The 20,551-nt window shown below is 44.7% G+C and overlaps 1 protein-coding gene across 2 annotated transcripts; it reads right to left on the reverse strand.

Moving 5' to 3' along the window:
* Positions 1-1,098: 1,098 nt before the first annotated feature.
* On the reverse strand, positions 1,099-8,587 carry BHLHE41 (basic helix-loop-helix family member e41). Of its 2 annotated transcripts, none has more exons than XM_083464186.1 (5): positions 8,261-8,587; positions 6,630-6,693; positions 6,215-6,322; positions 5,421-5,532; positions 1,099-4,746 (listed from the first exon to the last, which is right to left on the reverse strand). In XM_083464186.1, exons 1-5 carry the CDS (start codon positions 8,512-8,514, stop codon positions 3,704-3,706), a joined length of 1,581 nt encoding a protein of 526 aa, XP_083320312.1. In that variant the 5' UTR covers positions 8,515-8,587; the 3' UTR covers positions 1,099-3,703. The 2 variants fall into 2 exon arrangements, with proteins under 2 accessions (XP_083320312.1, XP_083320313.1); XM_083464187.1 differs by lacking the exon at positions 8,261-8,587 and adding an exon at positions 7,102-8,208.
* Between the last annotated feature and the right edge of the window lie 11,964 nt (positions 8,588-20,551).

Below are 20,551 nucleotides of genomic sequence, written 5' to 3' on the forward strand. Positions count from 1 at the left end.
ACTGGGCATGCGCAAAGCCACCCCCTCTGCCACAAGTCCATGGCACAACTTAGGTTCTGCTACTGAACAGCGTCCAGTCATGTCTGTACATCATACACACCAATAAGAGCAATCCAACACACAAATCAGTGTTAATGATAGTTGTGTGATGGGTGTGCTTGGCAGCTTGGGTCCCTAAAGGGTTTCTCTAACATTTGTTTACCCTGCACACTAAAAACTGAAGCAGCACAGGCCAAAGGCAGTATTTGAAGGAAGTATCAGCACTCAAATTAGCAGGGGGTGGTAGGTTGGTGCCTGAACTTGTGACCTTTGGGGGCAGCCCCATAGCTCTTGTTTTCAGGAGGCGACAGAGGGGCATAATTTGACTAAAATGGGTTAAGGAAATGGGACTTGCCAATTTCATTAAGGGTCTGCCTACCTTTGCCACAGTGAAAGAGAGTAGCACATCCATTAACCAATTTAATAATTGAATTGACTCAAGTGGTGTATTCTCATGCAGGGAAGTGAGAGCTGTTCTGAAGGAAGTGACAATATCTGTATGAGCAAATAAATAAAGAAGGTAAAGGTAAAGGTACCCCTGCCTGTACGGGCCAGTCTTGACAGACTCTAGGGTTGTGCACTCATCTCACTCTAGAGGCCGGGAGCCAGCGCTGTCCGCAGACACTTCCGGGTCACGTGGCCAGCATGACGAAGCTGCTCCAACGAACCGGCACCAGAGCAGCACACGGAAACACCGTTTACCTTCCGGTATCTATTTATCTACTTGCACTTAAATAAAGAAGAATCAGATGTAAATGTGTGATGGTGCAAATAAGGGTGCCTTCTATTTACTGGCGTCCCAGAGGGGGTTCATGTGGAAGTGGTGTTTTTTCAAAACAAGATTTGTGAAGCTGTGGTTTTGTGTGGAAGCCTTCTGTCATAGGGCTGCTGTCACCACGCAAACAAAGGTGTTTGTAGAGTCTCGAATAACTATTCAAAAGCAAAGAAATTCCAACAGCCCTGCCTAAAGTCCTGTGAAGACATCATAGCTTACTTGGCATATTTGACGAATGAGTTTTGAGGCTTTTAAGAGCTTTAATTACTAGACAACCCATACTCTGTATTTAAAAAATTTATTCTTTAGTAAGAATATTTTTTTGTTTAAATCACAAAATTTTGTGGAAATATTTTTTATAGTAGAATTCATGGAGTGCTGGAAAATAACGAATATAAAGATTGATTCCTATTATCTCTCATACTTAAACTGTTCTTTAAACAGCTGGTTTCTTGCAGACAGTATTTATTTTATTTTTCAAATAATTTAAGACAGCATAAGCTTGTACCAAGCATTAAGCCTTGTAACAAAAGTGCAACTTTGTTTTTCAGCAATTCCTCATCAAAAGGGATATTTTTAAACTCAATTATCATTACTCAATCTTCCTACAAAAATAGCATGTCAGACATCATTAATTGAATGTATTAACTATTTACATACAGACACTCTGTAGGCTAGTAAGATTTTTAAAAAAGAAAAGAAAAAAGGACCAACATTGTTTAAAAACAGTGTTTGAGGCAAACAGTAGCAACAGCAATAGCAGCAAATTCACTCAAAATGACTAACAGACCCAGGCATATTCACTCATAGTCAGACTGTTGTGTCTCACCTCTTACATAACATTCAAGTGAGATTTCTCACAGTGCTACCTTGGCAACAAACTAAAAATATCTAGGCAAGGTTCTTGGCTTAAACCTTATTAACAAAGCTTTAGCTGTGTGATTATCTGGTGTCTGGCAACAGTCTCCAGAAAGGGAAATTGGGATATCTGGAGACAGAAAAACCTTGCAAGGAAACCTTATCCCACTTTTACCCAGTTACCAACACACCGTTTTTAATTATGATTTGTAACCTCTTTTAGCTTATGTTAGTGGCTGTGCCTTTCAACGGTGGCCTCATGGACATATATTATGCAAGTGAAGCTTTGCAGTTAGCTTTTATCTCCATGCCAGGAAAAGCAGCACTTTCTTTCACCCCAATCTACCAAGGAAGAACCACACACTGAACTGCTAGAGATTCCGATTTCGCTGTTCCTATTCACAGCATGATGGTCTTCTGGGAACACTGTATGGACTGGCTGTGTCTTTTACTGCTTATGATGGGAAGGCATACTCCTCTCTGGGACTGCTTGCTTGGGGCTTTTGTGCCACGGTTTTAGCCACGGTTAAAGGCACAAGATGAGGACAGTAAACTTATTTCTTCCTTCAGGATACAATCTAAGGCTAGATTGTGCTGCATTCCTATGCACACCTACCTGGGAGTAGGCCCCACTGAAGACAGCGAGACTTATTTCTGAGTAAATAGGATTGTACTGTTAATGGTGTGGGGTGTCTTTTTTCTTGCTAGTCCAGTGCAGTGATGTTCCTTCACATACAACAAGGAAATTTAATATCAGGAACACAGCAAAACTAAGCATTAAGATGTAGAAAAATGCACTTGCTTTAGCAAATAAGAAACTACATAATGGGACAGTTCTTCCGTCCCTTGAGCAAATGCCAGGGGTAGCTCTAAAAATGCAAGACAATAAAAATACATGAACAAGGTCTGTTCATAATCTGTTTCTCAATAAAGTGCTAGCTTACCTTCATTTTTTCTCCCAAACCCCATTTCCACAAACTCCTAACTAACCAAACTCCTCCAAGCATTGCATGTGGCAAAGGTAAAATATAGCCCATTGAAATAAATGGTTCCTAAGCTCTGAATAAAGGTAAAATAAAGTTGCTATTTGGCAGAATCAGATGGCAACTCCAGTGATTTCAATGCAGTTGCATTGCACTTAAATTTTACTGGCTTCTGCACAATGATTCTTGTATGGAGCCACCAATTAAGAAGTCAGTAATAAAGAAGCAAATTCTCTGTAATTCTTAGGCTACCATTCTCAAGACAACTTCCTCTCATCCAGAGTAGTGACACAGTCTTCAGTTGGGCCGTTCTTAAGTAAGCAGTTTGCCTGTTTGTTGACTTGGTTACTACCAGGAAACCGATTCTTGGATTTCTGGACCAGGAAGCATTTTATGTTGAAGCTTGCCCTGCCAGGAGCACAATCTACTATGGAACTTTCCTTTGCAAACCCCACTAAAATTCAAGAGCACTTTAAAGTAGTTCCTGCTTATTTCACTGGGGCTTGTGCAGAGCTTCCTGCTGAGTTATGCCCACTTGAGTAAGTTCCATTACAGTCTATACATAATCATTATTAAAGTGCCTGCAGTTATGGTATATCTCGCATCCTGACTCCCCAGTTCCAGATGCTGCAGCCCCTGCCCTTTTCTTTAGGCCTTCTGAATTGTTAAGCAAACTTCTCTTACGAAGAAAGAGCCATTCCCCCACCCCTAAGGGAGTCTTTTCCATTTGCTTTTGTTTCAGTTCAACTGGGGGGGTGGAATTCTGCAACATTACAACATTTGTGTAAAGAAAATTTTAAACACACACACAGCATTGTGGGGGACGACGACGACAAGGAGCTCTCCAAAAATATTTGTGGGAGAGGGAGAACCTAATCTTTTAATAAAAGAAAAAGAATAAACTGTCAGCCTAGTAAGCTTTCCCTTAAACACACAAAGAAACAGGGGTGGGGTGAGCGTTGCTTCTCATTCTTGGGAGTGATGGGTCTTTCCTGTCAAGTAGGAGGCATGAACTGTGTGGTTTCCTTTAGAAATGATGTAGCATCACTCAAGGATTTTCCTCTGCAGACTGCAAATGCTCCTCTTGGGAAGGGAGGTCCATGTCCCCATGGAGCCCCCCTGGGCTGCAGGTAAATGGATGGGGGAGGTGCTGGCCAGAAGAAGCCACATCGGTAGACGTTGCTGAGGCCAAGCTGGTTTTCTCTCCTGGTACCAATACTGAGGAGAAACAGGGGAAGGCAGCAGCAGCAGCAGCAGCAGCAGCAGCAGCAGCCTGAGCTGGAATCCCTGGGTAGATCCAAGGAATTGGAGTAGCAGCAGCAGCGACTGCTGCTGCTGGGTAAAAGTATTTATCCAGGTTGCTCTTGTCCAGGAAGGGCTGCATGTAGGCAGCTGCTGCTGAGGGGGAGATGAAGCAGAGAGGCAGGCAGAAGGGAGCAGCAGGTTGTTGGGCAAAGGGAGATCCTCCTCCCCCCAGACCTCCAAAAGCCACCAGGGAGCTGAGAAGGGCTGAACCAGCTGCTGCTTGGTCTGGGCTCAACACTGCCGGAGAGGTGCTGCTGCAATCCATCTTCAGCCTTTTGGCTGCTGGAGGTGCCTCATCCCCAGAGGGCTCCTGCTTGATCATCAGGTTGCCTTGCCTTTTGTCCCCTTCCGGTCTTCCCTCGCACTCACCGCCATAGCCACTATCTGTATCCGTGTCATTCTCCCCACCAAGCTCCACACGACCGATTGGATGGTGGTTGAATTTATGCTTGCTACTCGCATTCTGAGTCCTCTGAATGACTGGCACACAATTTGGGTGGCTCTCCAGCTTTGGGCCAGTGTGATCTCGCTGCACACAGGAAGAGGCGGAGGAGGCGGGGCAGAGTCCTTTGCCTGCACAAATCTTTGGAGTCAGGAGCTGGGGGCTGGGGAGGAACCGTGCGCAAACAGAGTGCAGGTGGTTGATGAGCTGGGCACATATCTGCTCTCTTGGAGTCCAACTTTCAAATCTGGAGAGGTACTGCATGACTTCTTTGGTGCATGTCTGGAATCCTGAATGGAAAGCATCCAGGTCAGATTGCAGAGGAGACTTCAAAGATCTTTCCCCTGCAAAGGGGGGGGGGGAGAAGGGGGAGGAAGGGATGCAAAATAACAGGCATTAGTAATACCACTTGCATTAGATCTAGTGTTACACAGAATCTGACTGTTTTATTAACAAAATTCCTCTATAATGTAATTGCTTTGTGTTAAATGTACTAATCTTCTAGTGCAAAGTTATCAATCTAGGACTCTGATTTATGAAATCAGTTGGAAAAGGTTAAGGTATCTCAAGAGATAACATGTTAAGGCTGTAATACTAGACTTACTTATTTGGGAGTAAGCCTCAAACAAAATGGGACCTATTTCCAAGTAAATAATAGAATTGTAGAGTTGGAAGGGACCCCAAGGGTCATCTAGTCCAACCCTCTGCAATGCATGGATATATGTGTATATTCAGTAGATATGGTCAGACGGCACAGCTGCAGTCCTTTTCACATTTACATAGGAGTTAAGGCCCACTAAATTTAAGGGGACTGAAGTTTAAGTAAGCATGACCATACAGGTCACTGACTCTGAAGCAGTTCTATAGATTTCAATTTGACAACTTAACTGTGGAGTTAGCTAACAGTTCACCAACTGCTAAGACTTTGTCAATAACCAGATGTGTCCTTCATAATCTCTGAGAGAGATAGAGATACACAATGTCCTATATTGTGCTTCTGCACTGGGCATTTACTTACCATTCTGTAAAGCAATTATCTTCTGATGCTGCTGCTCTGTTAAGGCTGTTAAAGCTTTTAAGTGTTTCAAAGTTAATTCCAAAACTACAGCTTTCTCCAGATGCCCTAGTGTCTGCAAAGGGAGGGAAAGGGACACACAATCAAACAAAATCCTATTTTCTAAAACTTCACTAAGCTCACTTTGGAAGAAATATTGTTTTATTACTGTCCTTGCTCGAATTGGTGATAAATACTGATAAATCACACCCATTTTGAAACTTCACAAATAAGGCTAATGGTGGTTCTACAGAAGTGCTGTCATATAAGGAATTTATATTAGATGTCTTGGAATCCTAAAAATCACATTTAATTCAACCCAGTTTTAAAGGATGTACTCTAGAAAGTTTTATGGGAACCACCCTGAGACCTATGGGTATAGGGCAGAAGAAGAAGAAGAAGAAGAAGAAGAAGAAGAAGAAGAAGAAGAAGAAGAAGAAGAAGAAGAAGAAGAAGAAGAAGTAGTAGTAGTAGTAGTAGTAGTGTGGGTTAAGCACTGCTGAACTCAGTGACTTAGTTCTAAGTCAACAAAAATAATCACACTTTTTTCTAATATGTGCATCTTTTACAGTGCAACCATATCCAGGCTAAATCTGAAGTAAGTCCCACTGTGCCAAATGAGTTTACACTGAAGTAAGTGTGCATAGGATTACAGCCTGAGTAGTAAACACTTCACTAAGAGTTTATGGTGTTGCAAAAATACCTAGATAGATGTACAGGCAAGCATATACACACGGACTCACACAGACTGGACTTACTGTCAGTTTCAGATGCTCAGGCAATAAATCTTTCAACTGAGCAATACACTCATTAATCCGGTCTCTTCTTTTCTTCTCTATCAATCTATGCGGCAGTTTGTATGTTTCCTATTCAGGAAGAAAAAGGACAAACACTTGTTTCACTATAATGCCAACCAGTCCCTAAGCAACTGTCTTGCCACCTACCCTTCTTTCCTGTTTCAAGAGTATCTACTGTCTTAGGCATCTCCCCTCTCCCCCCAGAACTGTTCTTTGTCAACATAACTAAAACAAAACTGCCCACTACAGATAACAGAAAGGAAGTGAATGAGGAAAAGAAGAGAACTTCTGCATAAAGTTGGGCTCCCGTTTATCAGAAGCCCCTGCTAAGTATTGTGCAGGTGCTGGAGAGCATCAAAAAAGCTTATTCTCTTACCTTGCTCTCGTCCCTCTTCATCCCTCTCTTGGGCTTGCACATATACAAGGATGGATAACCCAGTCTGCAGGAACAGAAAAGTGAAAGAGAGACCCATTGCCTTTAACATACATAGTGGTCTCATTAGCTACTACTTTGCAAGAAATCTCACAAAAGGGGTGCATACAAAACTAATGTCTCACATCAAATGTAACTGATCTGCAGAAAATACACTATAACCTGAAAAAGAGACAATTCATGTACTTTTGTAAACCAAGAAAATCTTTAATATATTATTATTATTATTTTAAAAAAGGGATGGAGGGGGGCACGTGCATGCTTAAGGCTGCCCAGCCAAAGAACCAGAGTTAACCCATCTCTTTATCTCCCCTTTCCTTTTGCAGAAAGGAAAATAATAATAATAAGGAAAACCAGGGTTTTTTTCTCCTAAATTAAAATGACAACAATAATGCAGAAGTCCCTGTCATCTGACCCTATGAATTCCCGATGCTCCAATAACTGCCTTTCGGGCAAAGGAGAGATCCCGTCATCCATGTTTGGCAGCAGCTTTTTGGGGGTGGTCGCCGCTTTGGCTGGCTCCCGTGAGGTGGTGCAGAGTCTTGGGAGACCTTCGGGCAACAAAGCCCCCCCGTCGCCCCGGCAGCCTGCTCCGGGTGGGAAAGCAGCTCCTTCGCCTCGCCCCGTCTCTTCCCCTCTGGCTCCGGGCGCGCTGCTTGCTTGTTTGGCCACCGGGCACGCGCTTGCCAGGCAGACCAGCACCAGCTCACGTGCAGAACGTACCACGCCACCTCCCGGCTCCGGGATGGGGGCGCGCGCCAGGAGGCGGGGCGGGCGGAGGGGAAAAGCCCAACTTGGCCTAAGGAAGCTCCTCGGCTCAGACGGGGCCACGGGCACCGGGGGGGGGGAGTCAGGAGCTTCTCGCAAGGAGCGCCTTTCGCCTGTTCCTCCGTGTCAAGGCGAGGGGTGGCTTGGGGGGACTTGGAGCCTCCCCGATGGAGGGGGGGGAGTCATAGAAAAGGTCCTCCTGCCAAGCCGGGCTTCCTGGGGAGGCTGGCAAGGCGCGTGGGCATTAGCCGGGGCAGGAGCGGGAGAGCGGGAAGCGGTGTCCCCGGAGGGGGGTGTTGAAGCCGGCCTCGTGCGAGGGAACTGCAGCCCCGTGTGGCGTCTGACACCCCCCCCGCCCGCCCGCTGCTCCAGACCCCTGGCCAGGGCGGACTCGGGCTCGTGCAAGGCCACGTTTGCTCCGGCTGCTGGCCCCTGAAAAAAAGAGAAGCCGGAGCGAGCCGGAGCGCCCTCCTCTTTAATCCCATCTCCAACTGGTACGAGCACAAGGCGAGCAACGTGATCCGGCCGCCGCACTGCGAAGGGAGCTCCGCGCGCGGCAGCCGCTTCCTGCAGAGCGCAAACGCAGCCGCGCCGAGCGGACTCCTGACCGGCGCTCCCTCCGTGGGGCGCGGGAGACGCGGCGAAGCGCGCCTGGGTTTGCAACCCCCCCCCCCCGTCGCCGCCAAATGCTAAGAGTGTGCTAGCCCCGGATCAAAGCCCTCGGGCCCCGAGCTGGAGCCTGAGGAGCATCTGGAAAGCGGGGGGGGGGGGGAGGGGGCGCCTCAAGGTCTTCACCTCAACTCACCCCCCAAAATGAAGCGAATAGGAAAGGGGGCGGCGGCGGCTGCTCTGTTGCTTCTGCGCCTTCTGGTCCAGAGACCGAGTTCTGCTCCTCGGGAGACTCAGCCTTGCTGGACTCACAGGCAGTGGCGAAGTGTGCGCGTACCCGCGAGATCCAGACCCCCGGCTCGAAACGTGGGGGATAAGAAAGCGCCTGCTTGGGCACCACATTCCCCTTCGTGGCTAAGATGCATTTCCTGAGCTTGGAATAGGGAACCATCGCCCGGAAAGCAGCATCCCGAGCCCAACCCAGGTTGAATCGAGGCGAACTCCCACGAAAGCATGCACGTGACTGCAGGACTAGCAGAGCATACAGTCCGCAAGCTTTCTTTCTTTCTTTCTTTCTTTCTTTCTTTCTTTCTTTCTTTCTTTCTTTCTTTCTTTCTTTCTTTCTTTCTTTCTTTCCTTCCTTCCTTCCTTCCTTCCTTCCTTCCTTCCTTTCTTTCTTTCTGCGCGCACACAGTCACAATGGCCTCGCTACAGAACATGAGGGGCTCCCATAAGGAGTGGTTACAGTTTTCTGGTGGAGGAATCTGGTCTCTCCGCAGCCCAGGAGGAAACACGTTGCAGCGGAGAGCGCCGGCCTCGTTCCCCGGCAGGAGAGCCGCAACGTGGGCCCAGCCGAACGGAGCTGCACTGGGGGGGGGGCGCGTAGTTTGCAGCTGGATCTATAACCCAGCGAAACGCTCCCCGCTCTAAGCCCCAGGGAGGCTTGCATGCAAGTAAGCGTGCGTAGGATCGGGAGTTGCTCAGCAGCTGTTACTATCATCCGGGGATGCCTAAAAGGTCTGGCGCATAAGCAACGCTGACATGCAAATGACTCGGTATAGTCAACCTTGCTCTCTTTTCTAGTTGCTGAGGAAGGATGCTTTAGAGCGTTTTTAAAGTTGTTGGGTTTTTTTAATGGAAATATACCCAGCGCTTCTCGAGGTACTGCAGAATATCCCCCCCCCCCCAAAGGAAACGAAACGCTCTGAGAATGAGCAGAAAAGGAGAAACAAGAATTGCTGGAAGTGTGGGGTGAAAGAAGGTGGTTTTTTTCCACGTGGTGGTCATGCGATAATACATGAATATTTTCCTTAATCTTTTGGGGATTTCATTATTCATTATGCCTAGTAGGAAGGTTTCAGGCTATTTTGGGAAGGAGCATTTAAACATTTTTTAAGTTCATTGCAAATTATTTCCCAAAAATTCCTACTTTTTTTTTACAGTTCCACCACATGTGGATCATGGTGTCTTCCGCCTCCCCACATCTCCAACAGATGTTTGATCTAGCTTTATACATTTTTGCAAGTTTTACAGGTGTTACATACCATCTGCAGAGCATCTTCATGCAGTTCTTCAAATCATAGCATGCTGTAAATTTTCGGTCCTCCCTCCACAGCCTCTCCCCTGATTCCATCTGGATGTTGTAGCCAAAGTCCCTAGCCCATTGCATCATAACAGATTTCACTTCTTCCTCCTTGACCTCCCAGTCAAGAAGGAGTTTATACATATTAGAGATCGTTTTCTTATTAAATTTATTAAATCTTTCTCTAATCTTGAGAGTTCTGTGGATAACCCTTTCTGTTCATCCTTTTGAAATGTTTCTTTTTTTTAAGATAATATTTATTGATTTTATGATTACATACTATACATATACACATTACATTTACATTTACTCCTAAGAGTTGACTTCCCTCCTTCCTTCTTCTGGCTTTTTTATGTCATCTCTAAGTTTTTCGCATTGTCTTTATCGATTTTGTTTATTCAACTTTATCTGTACAGTGTCTATATATAAATAAATCTTTCTGTATATACACGTCTTGTTGTTTGTCTATATTCATTTACAGATACAATTAGTTACCTTGGTTGTATTTTACATTTTAATTCATATTGTCATTTAACATCCAATAAAGTTTATTTTAATTTCCCATTATGAGGTTTATTTCCATTCTACCGATTTCACTATTTCACCTTATCCTATGTATAACATAATTTTTTCCTATTCTTTTTGAAATGTTTCATTGCCCTGTTGTTGAATTTTCCCTGTTAATTTGGCTATTTCCGCATATTCCGTGACCTTGTACTGCCACTCTTCTACTGTTGGCAATTGTTGTTGTTTCCACACCTGAGCCAGCAGTAACCTCGCCGCTGTTGTTGTGTATAGGAACAATTTATAATCCTACTTATCAATATCCTCTCCCACCATTCCCAACAAGAATGCCTCTGTTTTTTTCAGAAATGTATACCTAAAGATCTTCTTTAATTCATTGTATATACTTTCCCAAAAAGTTTTTACCTTATCGCATGACCACCACATGTGGAAAAAACCACCTTCTTTCACCCCACACTTCCAGCAATTCTTGTTTCCTGTTTTATAGATCTTTGACAATTTAGTTGGCATGAGGTACCATCTGTACATAACAGATTTTCTTTTAACAATGTACATGCTGTAAATTTTAACCCAGTGTTCCATAATTTTATCCACTTCTCATATTCAATATTGTGGCCAATATCAATTGCCCATTTAATCATGACACTCTTAATTTCTTCATCTTTTGTGTGCCATTCTAGTAGAAATTCATAAACCTTAGATAGTATTTTTTGTTGTTGTTATTCTGCAGTACTGCAATTTCTAATATTGATTTTGTTTGTTCAAAGCCTCTTATTTTTTAATCTTTGAAAAAGATGTCATTCATTTGGTGGTATTCCATCCAGCTTGACAATTTATCTTTTAATTCCTCATAAGGTCTAATCTTAATTACATTATTTTCTTCCAGCAACATGTCTCTATAAGTTAACCATAGAATCATACAATCATAGAGTTGGAAGAGACCACAAGGGCCATCGAGTCCAACCCCCTGCCAAGCAGGAAACACCATCAGAGCACTCCTGACATATGGTTGTCAAGCCTCTGCTTAAAGACCTCCAAAGTAGGAGACTCCACCACACTCCTGGGCAGCAAATTCCACTGTCGAACAGCTCTTACTGTCAGGAAGTTCTTCCTAATGTTTAGGTGGAATCTTCTTTCTTGCAGTTTTGATCCATTGCTTCGTGTCCGCTTCTCTGGAGCAGCAGAAAGCAACCTTTCTCCCTCCTCTATGTGGCATCCTTTTATATATTTGAACATGGCTATCATATCACCCCTTAACCTCCTCTTCTCCAGGCTAAACATGCCCAGCTCCCTTAGCCGCTCCTCATAAGGCATCGTTTCCAGGCCTTTGACCATTTTGGTTGCCCTCCTCTGGACACGTTCCAGTTTGTCAGTGTCCTTCTTGAACTGTGGTGCCCAGAACTGGACACAGTACTCCAGGTGAGGTCTGACCAGAGCAGAATACAGTGGCACTATTACTTCCCTTGATCTAGATGCTATACTCCTATTGATGCAGCCCAGAATTGCATTGGCTTTTTTAGCTGCCGCGTCACACTGTTGGCTCATGTCAAGTTTGTGGTCAACCAAGACTCCTAGATCGTTTTCACATGTACTGCTCTCAAGCCAGGTGTCCCCCATCTTGTATTTGTGCCTCTCATTTTTTTTTTGCCCAAGTGCAATACTTTACATTTCTCCCTGTTAAAATTCATCTTGTTTGTTTTGGCCCAGTTCTCTAATCTGTCAAGGTCGTTTTGAAGTGTGATCCTGTCCTCTGGGGTGTTAGCCACCCCTCCCAGTTTGGTGTCATCTGCAAATTTGATCAGGATGCCCTTGAGTCCATCATCCAAGTCGTTGATAAAGATGTTGAATAAGACCGGGCCCAAGACAGAACCCTGTGGCACCCCACTAGTCACTCTTCTCCAGGATGAAGAGGAACCATTGATGAGCACCCTTTGGGTTCGGTCAGTCAGCCAGTTACAAATCCACTGAGTGGTAGCATAGTCAAGACCGCATTATACCAGCTTCTTTACAAGAATATCATGGGGCACCTTGTCAAATGCCTTGCTGAAATCAAGGTAGGCTACATCCACTGCGTTCCCTTCATCTACCAGGCTTGTAATTCTGTCAAAAAACGAGATCAGGTTAGTCTGACATGACTTATTTTTCACAAATCCATGCTGACTATTGGTGATCACAGCATTCCTTTCTAGGTGCTCACAGACTGTTTGCTTAATGATCTGCTCCAGAATCTTCCCTGGTATTGATGTCAGACTGACTGGGCGGTAATTATTTGGGTCCTCTCTTTCCCCCCTTTTGAAAATAGGGACAACATTTGCCCTCCTCCAGTCTGCCGGGACTTCGCCTGTTCTCCAGGAATTCTCAAAGATGACTGCCAGTGGTTCTGAGATCACATCTGCCAGTTCTTTTAATACTCTTGGATGCAGTTCATCTGGCCCTAGAGACTTGAATACATCTAAACTAGCCAAGTATTCTTGTACTATCTCCTTAGTTATTCTGGGCTGTGTTTCCTTTGCTGACTCATTTGCTCCAAATTCGGAGACTTCCGGTCGGCGCCAGCGTTAATGGCGGTCCTCTTTCCGAGCTCCGGAGGAGGACTGCTCTGCGAGTTCGGGTCTGACCCGCTACGGCAAGCGGGGGACCCCTAAAATCACAGGCGCGGAAGCCTGTGAACAAGGAGACTCGGTGGGCACCAGAAGCGCCCCCCTTACTGCGAAAGAGCCTTTTTAAATGCTCCGGAACGGCATCGGGAGAGCGCGGTGCTGAGAGTCGCTACCCAGCCCGCAGAGTGAAGCCGCGTCGCCATGAACGGAGAGCGCCGATTCCTTCCTGTAAATTTGGGACTGAAAAACCTGTGAGTAAGACTGAACGTCAATTTGGAAAATTTTAAATCTGAAATTCGGCTGAAAACGGGGAAGGTGAAAATTAAGGAAGTCTGCCTTCCCTCGACTGCATGACAGCTAAAGCAACGGAACTTTAAAGCTGCATCCGTATGAAGTATTTTTGGATTACTTAAATCTGACATTGGATTTAGATTTCCCCTCTAGCAAGCAGGGCAGAGGGGAGGAAGAAGGGACATTAGGAACCTGCACGATTTATCTAAAAGAAAAAAAGCCTTCCGCTGTCCTAATACCTGGAAACGGACTGCCAAATAAGACATTAGGGCACTGAATTGTCTTTAAACTTCTGGGAAAGTACCATGGTTGAAGTTTTGTTTGATACAAAGTTTTAAGACTTTGCTGCTACAGTATATTGGAGTGTGTTGAAAGGGTATCTACTGGAAAAAGTGTCGCAGCATATATTTTCAAGCCTCCTGATATACTTGCTTTTAATTTCTTTGTTTCCTCACTTGGACATTTTGTTTTGCTCCTCCTAGAGGGCTGAAAGTAACGGTTGCAACGGTTTAAGACAGTGGGATTTTCCATCAGGGAATTGTTTTTGTGGGAACGTCCTTGGGACATGAGTGGCTCAGCAGAAGAGATAACCACCAGAGCCAAAGCTAAACAGCAACAACAGCAACAACAGCAACAAAAGAAAAGAGGCTCAATTTCAAGTTTAACTCCTACAGGAACAGCAGGACAAGAAAAAGTGACAGCTGCCTCCATGGAGTCAGTGACACAGGCGTTACTCAAGATAAATCAGTCTTTGGAGATTTTTACAAAGCAGAGTACAGAAAATACACAGAAATTAACAGAACTAACAGCGAGATTGGACTTGAACACAAAAAGTGTGACAAGCAATACAGAATCTATAAACAGGTTGATTGAAGAAAACTCTGCAACACGCAAAATCGCAGAGGACGCCAGAAGCATTGCCGGAGAGACACAGGAGAAGCTGGAACCGATTGCTAAAAAGGTTTATGAACATGATGCAACTTTGTCTTTGATGGAATTACAGAGAAAGGAAAGAAACCTGAAATTAAGATTAATTCCCGAGAGCGAAGGGGACAGCCTTGCGGAGTTCCTTACACAAAAGTTTGCTGACTTTTGGGAAGATTTGGAGGAGGAAGAATTTAAGATAACAACAGCATTTAGATTGGGCAGGGGACTGAACAAAAAGACTCCGAGGGATTGCCTGATTACCCTTAGATCCAAGGAAGAAAGAGACAAAATATTAAAACTACATTACCAAAAGGCCTTGGAAATTGAAAATTCACAAATTTTTAAAGACATCCCTAAATACATCTTGGAGGTGAGAACCTTCTATAAGGATCTGGTCTACCTGCTGAAGAAGAACAACATCCTCTTTAGGTGGGAGTTCCCACAAGGACTGTCCTTTAACTACAAGGGAAAGAAGGTGAAAATAAAGACAATTCAAGATAAAGAGAAGTTTTTGGAGAGAAACCAAGAGGACCTACAGAAGGGAACGGTGGATCCAATTGCAGAACAAAGGAGAGCACTAGATATTCTGAACCTACCGTTTGGACTTAACCCACCACCATCAGAGGAAGAGCAACAACTTGGAGCGGTTGGAGGACTACCGGAAAAATAACAAGATGGCCCTGCAATTCCTTAGTTGGAATTGTAATGGGCTGAACATGCCTTTGAAGAGACGCCAAGTGTTTCATATTTTGAAAAGAGAACAATTGGATTTGATTTGCCTACAAGAAACCCATGTAACCAGGGTACACAGGAAACTACTTATAAATAAAAGACTAGGACAAGAATTTATTTCATCGGACAAAGTCAAGAAAAGAGGAGTTGTGATTTATGTAAAAGAGAAATGGGCTCCAAAAATGATGTTTAAAGATGAACAAGGAAGATACCTGGCAGTTGAAATACAAGCACAAGAAGAAAAATTTTTAATAGTTGGAGTTTATGCACCAAATGAAGGCAAGGCGGAATTTTTTAAGAAGCTTCATGAAACTCTGATGGATTATTTGGATTACAATGTAATAATTATGGGAGATATGAACGGTGTGGTTTCTACAAACATGGACAAGGCACAAAGACTGACAATCTCCAAGGAAGGGAGACTTCTGAAGACCTTCTTTGAAATGACTGAAAATATGGACCTAATAGACATATGGAGAACGAGGAACCCTCTTGAGAGAGAGGGAACATTTTTCTCTCAAGCAATGATGACCTGGACCAGAATTGATCAAATTTGGATCACTAGTGGGATGGCTCCAGAGATTAAGAAGGTAGAAATCTGCCCAAAAACTTGCTCCGACCATAACGCCGTGAAGATGGAAATGAAACTTACAACAACTGGTCAATTTAGATGGAGGATGAATGACACCCTGTTTCGAGATAAGGAGATCCACATGAAGGCCCAAAAAATTTTAAAGGACTATTTTGAAATAAATCTAAAGGCCGATGTGGAAAAAAGAGTGATCTGGGACGCAAGCAAAGCTGTGATGCGAGGATTTCTGATTCAACAAAATTCAATAAAAAAGAGAAAGCAGAATGAGAAGAAGGAAAAGATTTTGGAAAAGATAAAAGAAGGAGAGAAAAAATTAAGATCAAAACCAAAGTCCCAGGAGATTTTGAGAGAGATCAAGTTATATCAAACACAATATATGGAATTGATGAATCAAGAGATTGAGTGGAAGATAAAGCAAATGAAACAAAAGACATTTGAATCGGCAGATAAATGTGGTAAACTTCTGGCTTGGCAATTGAAGAAAAGGCATAAACTAAATACAGTTACAAGCCTAGAAGTGGATGGAAAGAATATATCTAAACCCAACGAGATTAGAAACTGTTTTTTGAGCTATTTTAAAAAACTATACTCTCAAGGGCCACAAAATGAAGAGGACATAGATGAATTCCTTAATAAATATGGATTACAAAAAATCTCTCATCAAAGCAAGGTGGATTTAAACCAGAGAATAACAGAACAAGAGATAGAGGGTGCCATTCAGGACATGCAACTGGGCAAATCTCCAGGACCAGACGGACTGACTTCCAGATATTACAAAGCTTTGAAGGAGTGGTTGGTTCAACCGTTAAAGGAAGTCTGCAACGAGATTTTAGAGGGGGGAAAGGCACCAGAGTCGTGGAAAGAAGCTTATATTACACTCATACCAAAGACAGAGACTGAAAAGACTCAACTTAAGAACTACCGCCCAATATCATTACTTAATGTGGATTACAAATTTTTTGCAGACATTTTGGCAAAAAGATTTAAAAGAGTGTTGATGGAGAAGATTCATAAGGACCAAGCAGGCTTTCTCCCAAAAAGGCATTTATCAGACAATGTAAGGAATATAATAGACATTTTGGAACTGCTAGAGGTGAACATAAACACCAAAGCAGTGCTGATCTTTGTGGATGCGGAGAAAGCCTTTGACAATATTTCTTGGAGTTTTATGAAAAAGAATCTTCATGGGATGGGGGTAGGCCAAGGATTTGAGAATGGTATGGGTGCGATATATTCTGAACAAAAAGCTAAGCTGATTGTAAATAATGTGATAACTGAGGAACTTAAGATAGAAAAAGGAACACGACAGGGGTGCCCAATTTCCCCATTGCTTTTCATTTCTGTTCTGGAGGTGTTGCTGAATATGATTAGAAATGACCAGCAGGTTAAAGGTGTACAGGTCGGAGCTAAACACTACAAGTTAAGGGCCTTTGCAGATGACTTAGTATTGACCTTACAAGAGCCAGACACTAGTACGAAAAGGGTGTTGGAGATAATTCAACAATTTGGCCAGGTAGCCGGATTCAAACTGAACAAACAAAAAACTAAAGTCTTAGAAAAAAAATTAACAGTCAGGGAGAAGGAGAAATTTCAAGAAGAGACAGGTTTGACAGTGGTTAAGAAGGTGAAATACCTAGGGGTTCACCTGACATCTAAAAATTTGAACTTGTATAAAGACAACTATGAAAAATGTTGGTCAGAAATTAAAAAAGATCTAGAAATATGGTCAAATTTGAAATTGTCAATGTTAGGCCGAATTGCAGTTATTAAGATGAATGTATTGCCTAGAATGTTATTTTTGTTTCAAACTTTGCAGATTCTCGACAAGATGGACTGTTTCAAGAGGTGGCAGAAAGACATTGCGAAATTTGTCTGGCAGGGCAAAAAGCCCAGAATAAAATTTAAAGTACTTACAGATGCAAAAGAAAGAGGGGGATTTGCCCTGCCGGACTTAAAACTGTACTATGAAGCAGCAGCGTTTTGCTGGCTGAAAGAGTGGATGCTCCTCGAGAATACAGATATCTTGGATTTAGAAGGTTTCAATAATACATTTGGTTGGCATGCATATCTATGGTATGATAAAATCAAAGTGCATAGGGCCTTTAAAAATCACATTGTCAGAAAAGCGTTGTTTAATGTTTGGATAAGATATAAAGACTTGTTGGAAAACAAAACCCCTAGATGGTTGTCACCCTTGGAGGCTAAGGCATTGAAGAAACTCAATATGGAGGCCGAATGGCCAAAGTATTGGGAAATCTTGGAACAAGATGGAGATAAATTGAAATTACAGAGTCATGAGAAATTGAAACCTAAAGAACGAGATTGGCTCCATTATTATCAAATAATGGAGGTCTACAAACAAGATAGGAAAATTGGCTTCCAGGTGGAGAAATCAAAATTAGAAACTGAACTGTTAGAACCCAATACCAAGAATTTGTCAAGAATGTATAATTTGCTGCTGAAATGGAATACACAAGATGAAACAGTTAAATCGGCTATGATTAAGTGGGCACAGGACATTGGTCATAACATTATGTTTGCTGACTGGGAATGGTTGTGGAACACCGGTATAAAATTTACGGCATGTAATGCCTTAAAGGAAAATATTATGAAAATGATTTACAGGTGGTACATGACCCCAGTCAAGCTAGCAAAAATTTATCATTTGCCTGACAATAAGTGTTGGAAGTGTAAAGAAACCGAGGGTACCTCTTATCACCTTTGGTGGACGTGCCCGAAGATTAAGGCTTTCTGGGAAATGATATATAATGAAATGAAAAAGGTACTTAAATGTACTTTCCCTAAGAAACCAGAGGCCTTTCTCTTGGGCATTGTCGGCCAATTGGTGTCAAAGAAAGATAGAATTTTCTTTATGTATGCTACGACAGCAGCAAGAATACTCATCGCAAAGTATTGGAAGACACAAGATCTATCCACTCTGGAAGAATGGCAGATGAAAGTGATGGACTATATGACACTGGCTGAGATGACTGGCAGAATCCGCGACCAGGGGAAGGAGACGGCAGAAGAAGAATGGAAGAAATTTAAAATCTATCTTAAGGACTATTATAAACTTGATGAATGTTAGAATGTCGAGGTTTTGAGAAAGAAAGGGTTACAGCGATATAAGATTAGACTGAAGGAAAGATTAAGAAGACATATGTCAGGGGTTTAGGAGCAGAGGCACGGGCAAGGGAGGAAACAGAGAGCGAAGGGGAGGAGGCAGAAGAAAAGATGAGTGATGACGACGACCCGAGATCTCCTAGTCTTTCCAGTGAATCAGAGGATTCACAGAAAGGAGCACCAGTGGCCAGGGCAAGGGGGGAGTCTAGGGGGGCACCCCAGGAAGATAGAGCCAGAGGGGACTCAGGGGGGAGCAGCTGGAAATCGGGACCAGCGTCACCGCCAGGAAGCAGGGAAGAGGAAGGGAGCCAGGGGGGAAGCGCTGGCAGCTCACCACAGGAGGGAGGGCATGAGTCAGGAGTGGCCACACCTCCATCGGGGAGCGAAGAAACGGTTAAGAGGAAAGTGGAAGGTTGGGCGCGCGCGCCAAGTTCAAATGCAGAGGAAGGCGGCGCAGTAAGCAGCCCCGAAAGGGAACCAGGTCCTAAAGCCCGGCGCAAGGAGGCAGGAGGGTCCGGGTCAGCGTCAGAAGAATCCCGGAAGGAAGAAGCCCCGGGGGGTAGAGGGACCCAGAGGAGGACAGTCAGGCGGAAAAGGTGGAGCAAGGCTAGGATATTAAGTTGGTGCACACGGGGCGGAGACTCAGACGGAGCTTCGCCGATCTAGCTACTAGACGTAGAGTTGCGCGCAGCAGCGTGAGAATGGAAACTGTAATTCAATAAAGACTTTTACTTAATGATCGCTGGCTAGCGTGATCCTCTGTGAGCTAGGATCTTCAAGCAGCTCTGACAGTAAGCTCCGTCTCCCTCTTGTGGGCATCTACAGCCTCGAGGAGGGGAGAGAAACAGGTGCCTACTAGCGAGCTCACGAACGGCAGACGACATGACGGCTGAGCAGCAGATAGAGGAACTCAGAAACGCAGTGGCACAACTGAACGCCGAGGCTCTCGCATCCAGGAAGAGAGAGGAGGAGGCAGCTGCCGCCTGCAGGGATCTCCAGGTCAGGTTAGACGTGCTGACAAAGCAGACACCCCGGCAGGAGGGAATTGGGTTGGCGAGACGGACAGGCGGGCTGGTCTCTCACTTCGATGGGAACCTGCAACAGTATCCCAACTTTAGAGCCGACGTACTGTGCGCACTGCAACTGCTGCATAAAGACTTTAGAGATGAACAAGAGAGAGTGGGGTTCATCATGTCCCATTTGCATGGGGATGCGAAAGCATGGCTACGCAATTTATGGAGAGATAAGGATCCGGCGCTCCAGAATGCAGATGCCTTTATTAAAGCGATGGATGGGTGTTTTTTATCAAGTATTGACGTGGATCTTGCACGGAAGGAGGTGCATGGGCTGAGACAAGGGAGGGCCAGCGTCAGGCAGTATCATGCCCGCTTTTTCGCCTTGGTCAGTGCCCTGGAATGGGACAGAGATTCGGCTCCTGTAAGAGACCTCTTTTGGGAGGGGCTGCACAACTCGATTAAAGATGAGATCGCGAGGGGGGAGAGACCCCGAACCACCCAGGAGGTCGTTCAGAGGGCACTGGCAGTGGGGGTGAGGCTGGAAGGACGTCCGTGGAGCAGGGACGAAGGGCGTGGAGGGCGCGAACCAGCCGGGGGCCCCTCCTTCCTTCCCAGAGAAGCAGCGCGGGCGCAATCCACGCCTCCGCCAGGAGGAGGAGCCGAACCTATGGAGGTTGGAGGTGCAAGGGCTCAGTCAGCAACCAGAGCCCTAGCACCGGCAGCAGTGAAAGCGAAGCCTCCTAGAGGGAACAGGAAGTGTTACGTCTGTGAGGAGCCAGGGCATATGGCAAAAGAGTGTCCCCAGAGGCCCCACAAGCTCACTGCAGCCTCAGCAATGGTGACTGCAGCAACGCAGCAAGGAGGACCACAGCAGGGAAACGACGCAGTCTGGCTGGAGGAAGAGGCACTGGGGCCCAGCCAGACGTGTTAGTGACGCAGTCCCCAGAGATTTTACAGCCCGTGAACCCCCTCCCGCCCAAACCAGTAGTGAGGCTCACAGCATCTCTCCAGCTGCCCAATGGAATCACCATGGACGTGCCAATCACCATTGACTCAGGCAGCAATGCGGACTTTATAGGGCAGGACTTTGTCGACAGGCA

The sequence above is a fragment of the Podarcis liolepis genome, assembly GCF_965112155.1.
Source record: "Podarcis liolepis genome assembly, chromosome: 10".
Classification (NCBI taxonomy): domain Eukaryota; kingdom Metazoa; phylum Chordata; class Lepidosauria; order Squamata; family Lacertidae; genus Podarcis; species Podarcis liolepis.